Below are 18,293 nucleotides of genomic sequence, written 5' to 3'. Positions count from 1 at the left end.
GGTGTCTCAAAATGGTTTGGATCCTCTAGAGTTCTAAAATAACTCTACAAGGTAGAGTTTTATTAAAACTCTAGAGAATCCGGACTCCTCAAAATGTTATTTACATTTTCTTTTATATTATGACATCTATATTTTAATATTTTATCAAAATTTATGTCCAATGATTATTTAATCAATTAAATTATTAGGTCATTTAATCTCTTGTATTTTTTCAATGGGACATTAAATTTTCTTATTTTCTCAATATCAGAATTTTGATAAAAGTGAAAACATTATAAATTAACGTAATTGGCTTTGTTTAAATAAAAAAAAATAGAGGAATCTTAATGCACATTAATTAGTTGATAATACGCGTGCAAAATAACATACGTAAAAAACAAAAAGAGACAGAGGGAGTACAATAGACCTTGCTTTAAATTTTCCCTTTCGAGAAATTTTGTAACGCACCACTAAGTCATTAACACTTGTGATGTGACCTAGAAATGAGACCAGATTATTTTGTGTTTGTTTCGTGTTAATTCGAATACTCAATATTTTGCGTTTGTTTCGTGTTAATTCGAATATTCAATATCAGGGAGTGGATCCATGAATTTACGACTGGGGGTCAAAAAAGAATCTATGATTTGCTTTCTAATTTTCTCCCTACTCTCCAAATGCTCTATTGGTGGTGTACTTCGTGATCATACCGGGAAATTTATGTGTCTATTCTCAAGCCCAATACCTTACATGGAGATAAACCATGCCGAAGTACTAGCCATTCAAAGAGCTCTCAAAATCACCATGAATTCTGATAGACTGAAATTTTCCTCCCTCATAGCGGAGTCGGACTCAAGCAACGCTGTCAAATGGTGTAACGGTATCATCAAGGGCCCCTGGAACCTGAACTTCACTCTCAATTTCATTCGTGGCATGATACATAAAGGGCCAAATATTAGCATCATATCGCATACAAGGGGAGAGAGTCGAATGTTGTTGCAGACTCCATGGCCAAGCAGGGCCTCTTGAGGATGGACGAATTTGTGGCTTGGCTTTAATAATGCATTTCCTATATGATCATGCTTCAATGTAAGCCGAGCACAAAGGCATGTACTAATTGATACTCAGTCAATAAAATACATGCAATAATTATCAAAAAAAAACTGGTCGGCATAATAAAAAAAACAGAAAACTGGCATTCTTATTGACTAGTCTCAAACAACATACCACAGCCTCAATCATCAGACATTCAGACCCGTATGAATAATATAGGAAGATAGAATGCATCCAAGCTCATGGGCGCCCTTAATTAGTTGATGAGATAATGTATTACATGTGGGGTTATATACATTTTCTCCCTACTTTTAAAGGTTACTAGCTAGACATATATAACAAAGCCTCAAACGCGCATCAGCAACATCTTCCGTAGAGATGGATACATTCTTTCATGTATACTAGAGCCTACAAGATAATCGCCGAATCATATACATGAATGTATACAGTACGTAACTTATGTGTACGTACAATACACTTATGTTTTATAGAACTTGAAGTACCAACTAACTAGTCACAACTAGGAAGCCGGTGTAAAATGAGATGAGCACCATGTTGGGGCTGAAGAGTTATAACCGTGGTAGGAGCATGGGTATAGGACGGTGACAGCTCGAAAGAGAAACGCTGCAAAATGATGGACACTGCCATTTTAGCTTCAGCAATTGCAAAGTTCTGTCCAATGCAAATCCGCGGTCCCCAACCAAAGGGAAAGAATGATATATTACCCTTGGTTGCCTTTGCAATCCCTTCTGAAAATCTATCTGGTTTAAATTCGTTTGCATCATCACCCCAAAGTCTAGGATCGTGGTGTGTATTGATTATTGACAAACTAACCATTGCACCACGAGGTACCACTATATTTCCAAGTTTCATATCACCCTGATATATCCTACGGGATGTTGTAACCACTGGTGGGTACAATCTTAGCACCTCATACAGTATCGTAGTCACCTACAACAAACTCAAACAAATATAATTAACAACAATGCAACCATCAAATAAGCATAAATGAATTGAACGCAAGCACTTACTATCTTCAAACGATTTAACCCTTCCAAGTCTGGTTGATTTGTTCCAAATGTTGCGAGCACTTCTTCTCGTGCACGTGTTTGCCAATCTTGGTGCTTGCTCAACAAAATCATTGTCCATACTAGCAACACCGAGGTTGTCTCTTGTCCAGCAAAGTAGAACAGCTTACACTCATCAATCATATCCTGGAAACTCATGGCTTGTTGTTGTTTTTGACTCCCAATACTTTGAGACGCTTTAAAGTTGGAGTCCATCAATATCCCCAATAAGTCATCCTTTGGAGATTCACCTGCTTCCATTGCCTTCTTTCTCTTGTCAATTATTTCCGTCAACAAATTTTGTATAGCAGAATTCATTTCTTTCATCCTCCTGTTGGTCTTTGTTGGCACGAACCTATGAATTTCAATGCTATTATTTTTTGTAAAATGTTCAAAACTTAAATTCCCAAGTGCAATAATAGAGCACTCTATAACTAATTACCTCCATCCAGGGATATAAACTGATTGGAAAAGGCGTAAGGTAATTTGCGTCTGTTCCTTAAGAAGTTCAAATATCCTTCTTCCCTCCTTATAGCTACTACCAAATGCAGCTCGAGAGATAACATCTGCAGATAGGGTAATAAGGTGTGGCCAAACATCTACCTCAGAGGAACCTGTTTCAGAAACTATCTTCTCCCACTCCTTCACCATATCAATACTACTGTCCCTAAATGCTGGGAGCATAAGCTACATAAAAGGTCAATACTATCAAAAACTTATTAAAGAATGGGCCGCTGAATTCAATACTTGTTCAGAACAATTACATACCTTAAGCTTTTCAGTATGAAAAGCAGGATTGATCAGTTTCCTGTGTTTCGCCCATTTTTCACCCTCATAGCCTACAAGTCCAGGGACAAGCAACCCAACAAGTGGGTTCAGTTTTGCCTTCTGAAATTCATTCATCCTATTCAGAGCATCCCTTATTAGCTCTGGTTCTGCAATATTTATAATTGGTACAGGCCCTAGCCATGTCCAACAATTTTCACCTGCATTTACTCTCATATTTTCCATCAAATATTCCAACATTTTACAATCAAAATCTAACTTTGAACAACTTCATGACATAACTGATAGTCCTAGACTACTTGTTTTAAGAAATTAAGTAAACAAAGGGAACACTTCTTCTCAAACAAGAGTAAACGATCACAATATGCATATCTTAATTAAGCTTCCAATTCTTACCATGACTCTTAACAAATACAACGCCTTGAATCGGAAAGTAAATGAATCCCTCCAATTTTTTATACTTGTAACATAAGGAGTATTTTCTACTTTAATGTAATAAAAACTAGACTAACTTGGATTACTTGAGAACCTCTACTAATCTATTATGTACCCAATTACACTTACTAACCGAACTAGGTACACCCAATTTAGTTTTTGCACATTTGTCCTATCTTCTCAAATTCAACTTCAGAACTCAACTCAGCAGGCACACTGCACATTGTCTCATTGTAGCCTTCTGGGGCAAATTCTATTACTTAATGCACTATTCTATTTTGTGATGACCAAGTAAACCTTTTCTCTTTCCCTTTCCCTTTCCCTTTCCACTATTTTTTATGCGGTATATAGACATTAGACAGCCACAAACTGCACTAATATCTATGTTACTTGGACTATCATGTCCGATACAGGTATGTTTTCAAGTGTGTGACTTGGCTTTTTTGTACTAGTTTTCCATGATTTTGGCATAAAAATGAAGTGTTAAAGTGCTCTACTCGACTACTTATGTTAGACTGTGGGATTGAGCATCCATGCTGATGTTGGTACTTGAGGTGATATGAAAAGTTCAATTAACATAAAGTCTAATACAGCATTGTCAGTAATCAGTATACCAGAGTAGATATATAGGATTTCATATCAAATTTTGCCCAGTTCAGTATCAGCCCTTTTTAACCAAAAAACTACTAATTTAGCATATACAGACTACTAATTTAGCATATGTGGTTATATTTAGGAATAATGATATACAGTATGTAAACATGGTATTAATTTAGTATTGAATGAATAATTCCACTATTAATCAACTATATATTAACTTGATCAGTGCCACTTAAGCTCAACTATGTTCCCAGTTCGCCTTATTTCCACTTATTTCAGTAAAAATAAGTTTAGATAATTTCAAACAAATTCAGTTAAATTTAGACAACCTAAGTTCCCCAAAAAAAAGAAAAAAAAAAAGTTGGACAAGTAGAATTTATAATTGAAATAAGTATTAAATTAATCTTCAATTAATTTACCAACTAATTGACGAAACCAATACCTGGAACAGCCAAAACTCCACAAATCATTTATTTTTCTAAATTGAGAAGAGAGAGAAACAGTTAAACTAACCATATTTGTGAACATGTTGATGAAGAAACGGCAAAATACGGGAAACGTAATCATTGGTAAAAGGAATAGGCTTTTCTCTTGCTTCACTACGCATTTTGAAGGTTTCTTTGATATCTCCGTACAAAAACTTGTATGAATTCCCTTTCAAACCCTGTTTTCTGAGAAGCTTTTCCAACTTTCTGGGATTAAACCATAACCAATTTATCATTTTCCATACCCATGTTAAAATCACTATACAAACTAACCCGATTACAATATACCCGGTTCTCATTTTTATTGGGTTTACCAATTTCTCTTTCTTCAAAAAAAAATGGAGAAGATGACGAGGTAATATAGAGGTGGAAAATGGGGATAGATTTTTTGGCGAAAAGTCTTTGGTGGGTTAATGGTTTATGGCTGCGGGTTCCACTATAAATTATACAAGTACCAAATAACATGCAGCCACCAAATTTTACTTATTTATTTGTTTGAATTATTATGTATAATACTTCGTATTTAATAAGTGGTGGAGGATAGATTTGCCGACGTTGAGGCTTACGTTTACATAAGTGATAACTTAAGCTAGTCCATGATCGATACTTCCTCCCTTCACAGATAATTGTGTTTGTGAAACTATCCTAATTCTGTTTGTGAAACTATCCTAAAATTTGATCAACAATCAGTGGGGAGCAACTAGCAGCTCTCCCGGCCCAAGGTTAACCAAACAAATATAATCAATAAGAATAATAGAATAAAATAAACAGGATAATAGACAAATGCTACATCTGTTTCATAAAGATCTCTACAGTTACTATTTACACAAAAATTAAGACAAAAGTAGAAAAGTTGGTTGAATATAATAAAATATGGATAAAGTAAGATAAATGTGTAAAAAGTAGGTGAGTGTAAGAAAATAATTAATAAAGTAAGAGAAAGTGGGTGGACATTATAAATATTGTGGAGGTAAAAAGGATAAGGTAGTAATTTTCATGTCCAAAAATATAATAAAATAAAGTGTGAAGAACATTATGAAATGGACTAAAACAAAAAGTGTAAAAGTCATTTTGAAACGGAGTTAATAGTTGATATTGGGTTTTTTTTTAATATAGTTAGTGGAAATGTGTCAAATAAAGGGGTGGGATATATGGTGGGAGTTGAATTTTTTTATGATTTTTTTAGGAAGTATGAATATGCGTGGGTCTATGTTTAAGTGAGAGAAATAATATCATATTAGTAAAAATATGTCATTTATACAAACAGAGCGAATATTAAAGGGTGACTTTATAAGGAAAGCGGAGAGAGTATTAAAGGATGGAAGGAAGAATTAAAGTTATTTTTTCTTGAAATTATTCTTATTCCTAAATTTCTCTTGTAAATCCTCTAACTTACTTATCTTTCTAGGCGTGTTATTTTTGTGTAATTATTTACATGTTTTGACCAATATAAGCATTAAGAAAATATAGTATATAATAATAAAGCAAATGAGGTGCTTCCTTCTTCTCTAAAAGATTCACTACAAGAATTTGTATCTTTAACGACAACCTATTTACGACGGGTCAAAAATCCCGTCGCAAAAGCTTTTTGCGACGGGGCTAACAACCAAACAATGACGGGAATAACCGTCGCAAATGTCTTTTACGACGGACTTACGACGGATTTACGACGGGATTCCTATTAACGACGGCCCCCTTTTATGACGGGTTCGCAACAAGAAATCCCGTAGTTAATCAACGATTATTGGCCTTTCGCGACGGGATTTCCCGTCGTTAATAGTACAATTTCTTGTAGTGATTGTCTCATATATTATAAATGGATGTCCCTATATATTTGCCTCATATCTTATTTGGTTTGTGTTTCACAAATGTTTCTCCCCACACATTATTATTTAATCTAACTAAAAGACAAATCTACCTACCGATTTTCTTTTAGTTAGAACCAAGTCTTAATAAAGTGAACTTATTAAAGTGAAATGCATTTTGGGCAATCTTTTAGGGACGGAGAGAATAGTGAACAATAAGCTACTCCCGCCGTATTTTTTTAGGACTCACATGTTGATCGTCACGCATATTAAGGAAGGAGAGTCGAATCTAATAAAGATAATTAAGCAAGTGGGGAGGGAGTAATAAACAAATAGAGGAAAAAAATGGTGAAAACGTATTTTAGCCAAAGTAGAAAGAGTTTATTGTATTGCCGTATTGGTAGTCCCTAAAGAAATTAGATATATTAAATAATTAGAATGTGAGTTAAAAAAAGTTATTAAAAACGAAAGTATGAGTCCTAATAAAATACGACGGAAAATAGTAAATGTAATTCCTAAAAAGATACGAAGTGACTATAAAACAAGTGGGGGTAAAATCTTTCAAAAATAGAATTATTTAAAATTTTAATGGGTTCATAGCAAAATAAAAAAAATAAAAAACAGATAGATAATAGTTACAAAAAATATAAAAAAAAAAAACTTAGAACTCCTAATAAAATAGGGCCCAAATTAATGATCGTAACTCCCACATGGCCACACATACGGAGAGAAGTAAATAACATTTTGTTATACTGATGTAGAGAATGCCACGTATGAAAATGATGTATGTAGTCTAAGAGCAATTTGTGTTTCCTCCTCTTTTTCCTTACTCCTACTATGTTATTTAAATGTTGCTTCACATTTTTAAATTAAAGAATATTCTATTTCTCAGACCTGCAATATGTTGGAGTGTTAACTGTAAAGTGGTAGATTAAAAAATATGGAGCAACCGTGCATGATGTGTTAGAAAGTCGTCCCAAGCTGTTGCACATGAAGACATGAAGTCACCAGTAGAGCTGTCAAAACAGGTCATCGGATCGGGTTTGGGTCGGGTCATCTCGGGTCTCGGGTCATGATCAGGTCGGGTCGTGTCGGGTCAATCTTCCATTCGGGTTGAGTTCGGGTTCGGTCGGGTCGATTTCAGGTCGGGTCATATCGGGTTTTTTCCTATCTCGGGTTCAGGTCGGGTTTGGGTCGGGTCACATTTCGATCAGGTTTGATTTCGGGTTCGGGTCTTATCGGGTCGGGTTTAAGTCGGTTTGTAGCAGATAATTTCGGGTTCGGGTCTTATCGAGTCGGGTTTAAGTCGGTTTGCAACACAATTATTTTCGGGTTCGAGTCTTAGTTTGGATCGGATAATAATCAGATCAAATGGAATTCAGGCCAGGTCACTCTTAGGGATGTGTCAAACTCGGGTCTGATAATTAACCTATACATTTTAATTATTTTATATTCTAATTTTTTTTAAAAACTTATTTTAGAGTCAATAGCAGGTTTCATCGAGTTACAATCGGTTTCGGGTTGACATCGGATCGGGTATCGAATCGGGTTCGGGTCATTGTTCGGTCAGGTCAGTTCGGTTATCGGTCATTTTCGGGTCGGGTGTCGGGTTCGGGTTCGGGTGTTACAACATCGGGTTAAAATCGATTATCGGTTTTTTCGGGTCGGGTACAGGTCGGGTTTCGGGTTACCTGTTTAACCGTAATTTCGGGTCATAGTCGGTTACGGATTCGGTCGGTTCAGGTCGGGTTTTCAGGTCGGGTCAGTTTTTGACAGCTCTAGTCACCAGTGATGATATTATACAATTGACCACCTGTCTTCATTTTGGACACACGATACCAAGATACTCCCGTACTATTTTGATACGTCACGCGTTACGCCACCACCGTGCACCGTGGCTTCTCATAACTAAGAATAGACAAGCTAAAAGGTAAACGATCAAGAGTCGACTACGAATTTACGTCCTATTATTATTATCCAAGATTTGGTTACTTGTAGGCCATGTTCGGCAAAATTAGCGGTAGCGGGTGGCGGTTGAGTAGGCGGATAGCGGTTAAAGTAGCGAGTAGCGGTGAATAGTAACGGGTAACGGTTAGCTGTCAAAGTTGCGGTAACTAATATGAGTGTTCGGTAAAAGTAGCGGTTGATATTATAAAAATAAAAATAAAAGCAAGAATATTATTTAAAACTTTATTATAAATTTGTCAAACGCTGCCCGCTACCTTAAACGCTACCAATTTTAACGTTTGACAAAAGCTACCCAACCGCTACCTCAATCGCTAACCGCTACCTAAATCGCTACTTTACCAAACACTTACAAATTTTACAAGTAGCGTGTTGACTAGGTCAAAACGCTACCCGCTACCTCAAACGCTACCGCTGAACACGCCAGTAGCCGACTCGATCGGACATTAAGTCAATTCGGATGTAATTTCCACCCGTAGTAATCCTCATTTGAATAAAGTAAATCATGACCAACCAACTTAAAATGGGTAAAAGTTAAACAAAACAGGTTAAGAGTAACCAAAAGCTAGATAAAAGTGACTTCAATTTGATCATGAATACTAATGTAAAACAAAAGATGAACTGATCTACCTTAGCTTAGGGATACATGGCTAACTTAGTCTCGATTCTCCATCAGCAAGAACTATTCAGAGGTGGCTAAGAATCAGCGAAATTACAATGGTGTAAACTCTAAACTAGTATGGGATCGGTTTAACTGTCCTAAGCACGGGATCATTGCTTGTCTTACAATGCACCAAAATTTACAGACTAAAAAGCTACAGATATTCAATATTGTTGTTTAATTTCTGATAAGTACACAACCTGTGATTATGCTTGTGAAACCCATAATTAATATTAATGATTTTCTATTTGAGTGTTAGTACATACAGCTAGTGCTCGATGTAGTCAACTACGTACTCTCTCCGTCTGTTTTTGTTCTTTATGTTTGGTATTTTGTACGCGTTTTAACGACTAATTAATGTGAATTGAAATTCCTCTATTTTTTTTTTTTTACTTAAACAAGGCAAATTACGTTTATTAATAATATTTTTACTTTTATCAAAATTCTGATATTGGAAAAATGAGAAAATTTTAATGTACTAATAAAAAAGTGTAAAAGATTAAATGATCCAATTAATTTAATTGGTTAAAATAATCATTTGACACAAATTTTGCTAGAATACTAAAGCATTTTTGTGATAATATAAAAGGAAATGTAAATAACAAACAGAGACGGAGGGAGTAGTTGACACCCAAAAAAAAAAACATAAAAAACAAAAAGAGACGGAAGAAGTAGTAATCAATATTATTAGCTCGGGATTAAGGCAAAAGCTGTCGGTTTTCCTGCTCTTTAATTAGTTTGGTTAAGATTCTGAACTAGTGAACTAGAGGGGACACTTCCTAGAAGGGTGGTCTGTGATCGCACTGTTGAGAATGCTAGTGTGTGGCAGTGTGTTTAAGTTTAAGCCCATTTCATTTCTTATTGTCCAGCCCACTTAGTTGTAAAGTCACATGCCCAACTTATGGGATCATGTGCTCTTCCTTGTCTCTTTGTATGAGTCATGTTTAGGGTAATTCCTAGGACAATGATTGGCTAGCTCTTACTCCAAAGTTGATTGCAGCGCCGTCCTATTTAAGGACTTGTAATGAGCAGTTAGCTCACAACTTGAATCAATGAAATAGAAATGAAATGAGAGCTCTAATGACAATGTTGATTGCTTGCTGTTTTCATGAACTCAAGGCTCAAATGTCTTCATGCACCAAGTACAAGTTACGGAAAAATAATTAAGTAGAATGCGTAAAATAAAAGTATGACAAAATCTAGTGGTAAAAACAAAAATTTATCAAGAGATTCTACTTAGTGCACAAGCACTTTATTTAATTTATAGACTAAAACACAAAATTAAGTAAATACTAAAGTTGGTTTCTGTCATGATGAAATCTTAGATGTATACATGGTATAGTAGCAATAACTTAGTCCCTGAGCTTATGTATAATGAGATGAGCACCTTGTTGGGGTTGAAGAGTGAGGATAGTGGTAGGAGCATGAGTATAAGACGGTGATAGCTCAAAAGAAAAGCGTTGTAAAACCATGGACACTGCCATTTTAGCTTCAATAAGTGCAAAGTTCTGTCCGATGCAAATTCGCGGCCCCCAACCAAACGGAAAGAATGCAATATTCCCCTTTGTAGCCTTTGCAACCCCTTCTGAAAATCTCTGTGGGTTAAACTCTTTTGCATCATCACCCCATATTTTAGGATCTCTTTGAATACGATATGCTGACATCGTAACCATAGCACCACGAGGGACTGTCAGATTTCCAAGCTGTACGTCGTGGTTGAAATTCTTACGGGTGATTGTACACACTGGAGGGTACAACCTCAACACCTCATTCAGTATCATTGTCACCTACAACATGATTTATAATTAATTAACTTAATTGATTAAACAGTTCAATTGAACCTTACTAGTATAAAAGAATTAATTAAGCACTTACTATCTTCAAATGGTTTAAGCCTTCAAAATCAGGTTCGTTTTTACCAAACGTTGCAACTACTTCTTCTCGTGCTCGTGCTTGCCACTCTGTGTGCTTTCCCAACAGAATCATTGTCCATGCTAGCAACACCGAGGTCGACTCTTGCCCTGCTAAGTAGAACAGTTTGCACTCATCAATCAATTCCTGGAAAGTCATGCTTAGTTTTTTCTTATTACTGAGAACATTTTCAGTATCTTTGTAGTTGGACTCCAACAATATCCCCAACAAATCATCCTTGGCAGCTTCGCCGGCCTCCATTGCCTTCTTTCTCTTAACGATTATCCCGGTTAATAAATTTTGTATTTCAGAGTTTACTGTTTTCATCCTCCTGTTGGTCTTTGTTGGCACATACCTATAAGGAAACCAATATAAAATCATCAGTGCATTGTAATTAAGTAAGTAAAAAAGTTCCAACTGCAATACTTAGTACATAATATCATACATCCATCCAGGGATATAAACTGATTGCAGAAGGCGTAGGGTGATTTCAGTTTGTTCAAGAACCAACTCAAATATCTTTCTTCCTTCATCATAGCTACTGCCAAAAGCAGCACGAGAGATAGCATCTGCAGTCAGGCTGGAAACAAACGGCCACACATCCACTTCAGAGGAACCTGTTTTAGATACTATCTTCTCCCACTTGTTCACCATATCCAAAACACTGGCGCCAAATGCTGGATGCATAAGCTACACAAATAGGAAAGTAGAGATGTCACGTGCCGGCCAATACTAAAAGAAGAACAAGTACAAAACCCTATAGTCAGATCGAATATAATGGAGCAATATACTTCATCCGTCTTTCAATACTCGCAACGTTTGTTAGTTTCACGCATGCCAATGCACAACTTTGATCATTTATATCTTAAATTCTCTTTATGCAAAAATTATAAAAAGTTGATATTTTGAAAATACACATTGAGACGAATCTAACAAGATCCCACATGACTATGGTTTATCTTATACAAAAAACACTACGAATAGTCAAAGTAGATTATATGAATAGTGGCAAAAGTGCGAGTATTAAAAGACGGAGGAAGTATATAATAGGATACCTTAAGCTTTTCCATATGAAAAGCCGGGTTGATGAGCTTCCTGTGCTTGACCCATTTATCACCTTCAGCGCTCACAAGTCCAGGGACAAGCAATGCAACAAGTGGGTTTAATTTGGCCTTCTGAAACTCTTTTATCCTAGTGAACACACCCTTTACTTGCTCTTGTTCTGCAACATTCACAACTGGTATAGGCCCCATCCATGAAAAGAAGCTTTCCCCTGCATACCATCATATCCATTCCCCCTATCATTTCAATTAATATTTATAATATTACAGCAAAAACCTAACACAATACTCACACATAATTAACACTCTCTCCTTTCCTTAAACAAAATTCTTACCCACACAAGCAACATTGGTCAATGAACTTGCGGTAAGTATAAACCAACAAGGACTAGGGTTAGGAAGTTGGGGTATATAATTATAATTGATATGCTCGAGATCCTGAACTTGAGCATAGTTTGAGAGAAACACATGTGAGGTTGATTGATTATATTATTAATAATGGTTTTGATTAATAATACAAGTTGGGACGTGGGTATACCACGTTATTAATATTGTGTAAGCTTTGTCTAGATTGTTATCTCGTACTATTCCTAACAGAGAAATTGAAGTAACAACACAAGGACTATATTCTCTTTACATGATCTGAATCTTCTATTATCTAGTACTACAAAAATAATCTAGTTTGCTATGGTATGATCTAATCTCCTAGTTTGGCAGAAATTGTACCACATATATAGTCACAAACAACAAGAAATATTAGTCGACAAAACCACTAGCAAGTAGCAAGTACTATTAATTAAAGAGTAGAAAAGAAAAACTAACCGTATTTATTGAAATGGTGATTGTGGAAAGGCAAGATACGATGAAAGAAGTCATGAGTAAAAGGAATAGGTTTTTGTCTAGCTTCTTTACGCATTTTAGACATATCTTTGAGATCACCCAACAAAAATCTGTATGAATTTCCATCTAAACCTTGTTTTCTTAGAAACTTCTCAAGCCTTTTTGGTGTAAACCAAACCCAATTCACAATCTTCCATACCCATCTAACAATCACTAAACAAATTACCCATTTTACAATATACCCGATTTCTATCATTTTTTTTGTTTTGTTTTGTTTTTTAGAATGTAAGATTGTCGATTAGTGTGCAGAATAGTATGCCATTTTATGCATGGAATCAACTATGATGTACACGAGTTCCACGAGGCCCTCTTCTTTGTATTATTAACCCACGCGGAGTATTTTGCAATTGACACGGGACCAAAACTACCTGTATTTGGTACTCCCTCCGTCTCTTAATATTCGCACCGCTATTTTTTTCGGATCTTTCCTTAATACTTGCACTGCTTCAATAAATTAAATTTTTTAGCAATATTATAATTCTTCCGATTTTTAATACTTGCAACTTTGGTCACTTCACGCATGCCTATGTAAAATTTTGATCATTATTATCTTAAATTCTCTTTAAGCAAAAATTATAAAAAGTTAATATTTTGAAAATGAAAATTGAGACAAATCTAACAAGATCCTACATAATTATGTTTTATCTTCGTACAAATCACCGATAATAGTCAAAATAAAATATGTAAATAGTATAAAATACACAAACGTTGCGAATGTTAAAATCGGAGGAAATATTATTTTTTATACTTACCTACTAACTCATCTACTACTCCCTACAAAAAAATCATTTAGAAATTCACACCTCAAACTCACCACTCCCCACCCCTTATACATTTCCATTTAATTATATTAAAAAAAATACCCATTATATATTAACACTCATTAAATTAATAAGTCAATTCAAATGTATTAAATTCCGCATCGATTTTTCGCACCGGACAAACCAGTGCGACTATTTAGGGGAGGGAATAGTTTTTATGTTTTTCTTTATTTTAAAACCATGCAAATGTAGCAAGTACCACGAGGTACAACAATCCTATATATGAAGCACTTCCTAAAGATTACATGTTCCCCAGGGTTTGAAAGCTGTGAATCTGTGATTGGCCCTTTTTGGTGAAAAGCGGTAAAGTGGAAGAAAAGTGGGGGAAATAATTTCACCAAATTGTGTCATTTTTTATGTTTTTGTTCTTATTTTGATGTATTATAAACAATGTTGTGTGGGTCTTTTGAGGGTAGAAATAGTTTTTAAAGTCCCAGGAGGAATGCCTTTTGTAATTCAGATTAACTAATTAGTAATATAATGTGGAAAGTATACCAAGTCAAACTAGTTAGTTTGTTAGATTTTATCAATCATTGTATAGAATCAGTTATTCAGTCTCTGCTTCAGTTACTTAGTCTTTGCTTAGTCCTATTCCTAAGGTTTGTTAGCTATTTCTCTGCAGTTTATTCTCTTAGTTGGTTTTAAGTTGTTAGACCTCTGTATATTTAAAGATGTATTCTGCCGTCAGTATTATTCAATAAAACCTAATACTTCATAGCTTCTACATGGTATCAAGCCATTGAAGAAATATCTTCAATTTTTTTTTCCTTACTCTTCCGCTGCTATACTCTCATCTTCCTCATGGCCCATCCACATCAATCCCTCATTCCAAATGCCCACCAACCTTCACAACCATTTATCCTTGTCTCCCTTAACCATACTCTCAAACTTACCTCTACCAACTATATATCCTGGAAAACTCAAATCGAAGCTACCCTGATCGGTTACGATCTTCACAAATATGTTGATGGTTCCTTCCCTACTTCCTCAAAACTCATCACCTTCGAAGGGCTTGAAGCCGATAACCCGACATATAACACCTGGGTGCGACAAGATAAACTCTTGTATGGTGCTCTTGCTGGTACTCTTTCTGACCCTCTTGTTCCTCTTATTTCCCGTTGTACTACATCCCTTGAAGCCTGGAACACTCTTGCTAGAACATTTGCTAATCCCTCTAAGGGTCATGTCAAGCAAATTAAAGAGCGTTTTCGTAAAATTACTAAAGGCTCTCGTTCAATCACCGACTATATGTACGACATCAAAAATTGTGCAAAGCAGTTGGCATCTCTTGGCAAGCCATATGAAGAAGATGTACTCATTGAGAAAATCCTTGAGCAACTCAATGACTCTGACTATGACTCCATTGTGCAAGCTATGCAAACCAGGGAGACCACTATCTCCTTTGACGAGTTACATGAGAAGCTCCTCAATAGGGAACTTTCAATAGCACATAAAGCTGCTCCTCTGATGTATCCAGCCACTGCGAATTATGCAACCAAGCCGGGCTACAAAGGGCGACAACACTCACAACCCCCCTCCTCCAAGCCACTCTTGCCAACACCAGTCTCCCAGGACTCGTCCAAGCCACAATCGAAGCCTTATCTCGGGAAATGTCAATGGTGCAGGCAAGCCGGCCACTATGTGTCTCAATGTCCAATCTTTCGGCAACAGTTTCCTCATGCCACCCCACCAAGTCAGGCTACTGTGGTGGCGTCTTCTTCCCAACACCGGTCTCCTCCATCTGGGTATCACACCCTTCACCAACCTACTGCATACACTGCTAGTACTTCTATGCCACACACCACTGGGTGGTTGCTCGATAGCGGAGCGTCACACCATGTAACAAATGATCTTGACAACCTGTCCCTTCATGCTCCTTATGGCGGTAGTGATGAACTCATTATTGGTGATGGCTCCGGCCTTCCTATTGCGAACACTGGTTATTCTTCCTTCATCCTTAACTCTACTTCTCTTCATCTTAATAATGTCTTACATGTTCCTTCTGCCTCTCGCAATATTATTTCACTCTCTAAATTATGCCAAGATAATAATATTTCCATTGTTTTCTCATCTACTTCTTTTACTGTGAAGGAAGCTCAGTTGGGGACACTTCTCTTCCAAGGCTCAAATAATGGTGGAATATATGAGTTGCTTCCTCCTAGTTCACCAACACTCCACTCTGCCTCTGTTCCTACATCTATTGATTGGCATCATAAATTAGGCCACCCTTCAATTTCTGTTTTAAAGCAATGTAGTACTTTGTTTAATCTTTCTGTTCCTAGTACTTTGCATTGTAATGCTTGTGCTTGCCATAAAAGCCACAAACTTCCATTTTTCTCTTCTACTGTGACTTCCAATGTTCCTCTAGATGTTATATATAGTGATGTTTGGACCTCTCCTATTCACTCTTTTGATGGGTAAAAATACTACATTATTTTTGTTGACCACTTTTCTAAATATGTCTGGCTATATCCATTGAAACAAAAATCGGATACTGAACATGTCTTTATCAGGTTCAAATCATTAGTCGAAAAACATTTCGGCAAGCCGATTAAAGCTTTATACTCAGATAACGGTGGGGAGTATGTCAAATTAGCCAATTTTCTTACTTCTAATGGGATCACTCATCTCACATCCCCTCCACATACACCCCAACATAATGGTTATTCTGAGCGTCGTCACCGTCACATTGTTGAGACCGGACTCTCACTCCTATCCCACGCCTCAATGCCCATTAAGTATTGGTCTTTGGCTTTCTCTACGGCTGTCTATCTCATTAATCGTATGCCGACCCCAACTCTTTCCAACCAATCACCATTCTCCAAAAATTTTGGGATCACGCCAAATTATGATAAGTTAAAGAATTTTGGGTGTTTATGTTACCCCTGGCTTCGACCATACACCACCCACAAGCTTGATCCTAAATCTCAACCATGCGTATTTGTAGGATATTCACCGAGTCAAAGTGCATTTTATTGTTTAGATATGATTACCAATAAGATATTTATTTCAAGACATGTCAAATTTGTTGAGAATATCTATCCTTTTGCAATGTCAGCACCATCTCCAACACCCCTACCAAACTTTGACTCTTGGTGTGATTTTCACGTACAAATACTATCTATGCCTACTTTAAACACCCCTGCACCTACAACCTCTCCTCCATCTCCCACATCTGAATATACTCAGCCTTCTCCCATGGCAGACCCCTCTCCAATCTCATCTCACACTTCTTCTCCAAGCCCATCCCCTCCTCCGCCCCTTCCAACGAGTACTATAGTCACTCGTTTGAAAAACAACATCACCAAACCCAATCCCAAATATCAAGCACAAACACTAATATCTCAGGAGTTACTTGAATCTACTACGGCTAAACAAGCACTTAAAAGTCCCACTTGGACATGTGCCATGACAGCCGAGTATGATGCCCTTATGAAGAATAACACATGGGATTTGGTTCCTGCTTTTGATTTTATTAATCTTGTGGGTTGCAAATGGGTGTTCCGCACAAAGTACACATCTACTGGTGCAATTGATAGACCTAAGGCAAGGTTAGTTGCAAAAGGGTTTCACCAAAGACCGGGTCTCGACTACTCAGAAACGTTCAGTCCTGTTGTCAAGGCACCTACTGTTCGAGCCATTCTTTCTCTTGTTGTCACCAATGGTTGGTCTCTCCGGCAACTTGACATTAATAATGCCTTTCTCCAAGGTACGTTACAGGAAGATGTATACATGGAGCAACCACCTGGCTTCATTGATCCGGTCTATCCCGATCATGTATGCAAACTTCGGAAAGCAATCTATGGTCTCAAACAAGCCCCACGGGCCTGGTATAACGAACTCAAAGGTTATCTTCTCTCTGTTGGATTTATTAACACTGTGTCTGATTCCTCTCTATTTATCCTTCGTCGTAACAATCACGTCATATATTTATTGGTGTATGTTGATGACATTATTATTACTGGCTCACACTCTACCATGGTCCAAGAGTTCATTACCACCTTCTCTGATCGGTTTTCTTTGAAAGACTTGGGCTCTCTTTCTTACTTCTTGGGTGTTGAAGTAATTCCTCATCCTGATGGTTTATTTCTCAGCCAACAAAAGTACACTCTCGATATTCTTCGGAAAGCTAAAATGGATGAAGCTAAGCTAACTCCAACTCCAATGGCAACTGCTCCCTCTTTATCTCTGAATGACGGTACACCTCTTGATAATCCATCTGATTATAGAGCACTCATAGGCAGCTTGCAATATCTCTCTTTGACAAGACCTGACATAGCCTTTTGCGTAAATCGGTTATCTCAATACATGCACAAGCCTACTCACATACATTGGGCTGCCTTGCATAGATTGCTTCGGTACCTTGCTGGCAGCTTGCACAAAGGAATTATTCTTCATAAAAATTCTCCAATGTCACTTCATGCCTTTACTGATGTTGATTGGGCAGGTACCCGGGATGATTATGTCTCGACCACTGGATATGTGGTTTATCTGGGTAAAAATCCAATTTGTTGGAGCTCTCACAAGCAACGTACATTGGCACGATCATCCACGGAAGCTGAATACCGTGCACTGGCAGCCACTACTGCTGAAGTTATGTGGGTGATTAATCTTATGAGTGAACTTGGCATATCCTCTCACATACAACCTACAATATTTTGTGATAACATGGGTGCTACATACGTAGCTGCTAATCCCAAATTTCACTCCAAGATGAAGCATCTTGGGCTTGATTATCACTTCGTCCGGCAACAAGTACAACTCGGC

The 18,293-nt window shown here is 36.9% G+C and overlaps 2 protein-coding genes across 2 annotated transcripts; both read right to left on the bottom strand.

Annotated features, from left to right (window-relative positions):
* Positions 1 to 1,149: 1,149 nt before the first annotated feature.
* LOC110800618 (cytochrome P450 72A397) lies at positions 1,150 to 4,827 on the bottom strand. Its single transcript, XM_022005929.2, has 5 exons — positions 4,431 to 4,827; positions 2,865 to 3,082; positions 2,539 to 2,783; positions 2,061 to 2,451; positions 1,150 to 1,980 (listed from the first exon to the last, which is right to left on the bottom strand). The coding sequence occupies exons 1-5, from the start codon at positions 4,699 to 4,701 to the stop codon at positions 1,540 to 1,542; spliced, it is 1,566 nt and encodes a 521-aa protein (XP_021861621.1). The 5' UTR covers positions 4,702 to 4,827; the 3' UTR covers positions 1,150 to 1,539.
* A 5,075-nt stretch (positions 4,828 to 9,902) lies between these two features.
* LOC110800619 (cytochrome P450 72A397) lies at positions 9,903 to 12,988 on the bottom strand. Its single transcript, XM_022005930.2, has 5 exons — positions 12,628 to 12,988; positions 11,800 to 12,017; positions 11,190 to 11,434; positions 10,709 to 11,099; positions 9,903 to 10,620 (listed from the first exon to the last, which is right to left on the bottom strand). The coding sequence occupies exons 1-5, from the start codon at positions 12,899 to 12,901 to the stop codon at positions 10,186 to 10,188; spliced, it is 1,563 nt and encodes a 520-aa protein (XP_021861622.1). The 5' UTR covers positions 12,902 to 12,988; the 3' UTR covers positions 9,903 to 10,185.
* Positions 12,989 to 18,293: the final 5,305 nt, after the last annotated feature.

Source organism: Spinacia oleracea, chromosome 4 (genome assembly GCF_020520425.1).
Source record: "Spinacia oleracea cultivar Varoflay chromosome 4, BTI_SOV_V1, whole genome shotgun sequence".
Taxonomy (NCBI): Eukaryota; Viridiplantae; Streptophyta; class Magnoliopsida; order Caryophyllales; family Amaranthaceae; genus Spinacia; species Spinacia oleracea.
The sequence above is the reverse complement of the archived record's forward strand: the minus strand, read 5'-3'. Positions and strand labels throughout refer to the sequence as shown.

What these genes read in the sequence shown, in the direction of transcription:
- LOC110800618 (XM_022005929.2), bottom strand. Translation starts at nt 4,701, where the DNA reads ATGAGAACCGGGTATATTGTAATCGGGTTAGTTTGTATAGTGATTTTA. An exon ending in TTCATACTGAAAAGCTTAAG is followed by an intron (nt 2,784 to 2,864) that starts GTATGTAATTGT and finishes CCTTTTATGTAG; the next exon opens with CTTATGCTCCCAGCATTTAG. An exon ending in GTTTATATCCCTGGATGGAG is followed by an intron (nt 2,452 to 2,538) that starts GTAATTAGTTAT and finishes TGAAATTCATAG; the next exon opens with GTTCGTGCCAACAAAGACCA.
- LOC110800619 (XM_022005930.2), bottom strand. Translation starts at nt 12,901, where the DNA reads ATGATAGAAATCGGGTATATTGTAAAATGGGTAATTTGTTTAGTGATT. An exon ending in TCACCATTTCAATAAATACG is followed by an intron (nt 12,018 to 12,627) that starts GTTAGTTTTTCT and finishes GATGGTATGCAG; the next exon opens with GGGAAAGCTTCTTTTCATGG. An exon ending in TTCATATGGAAAAGCTTAAG is followed by an intron (nt 11,435 to 11,799) that starts GTATCCTATTAT and finishes CTATTTGTGTAG; the next exon opens with CTTATGCATCCAGCATTTGG.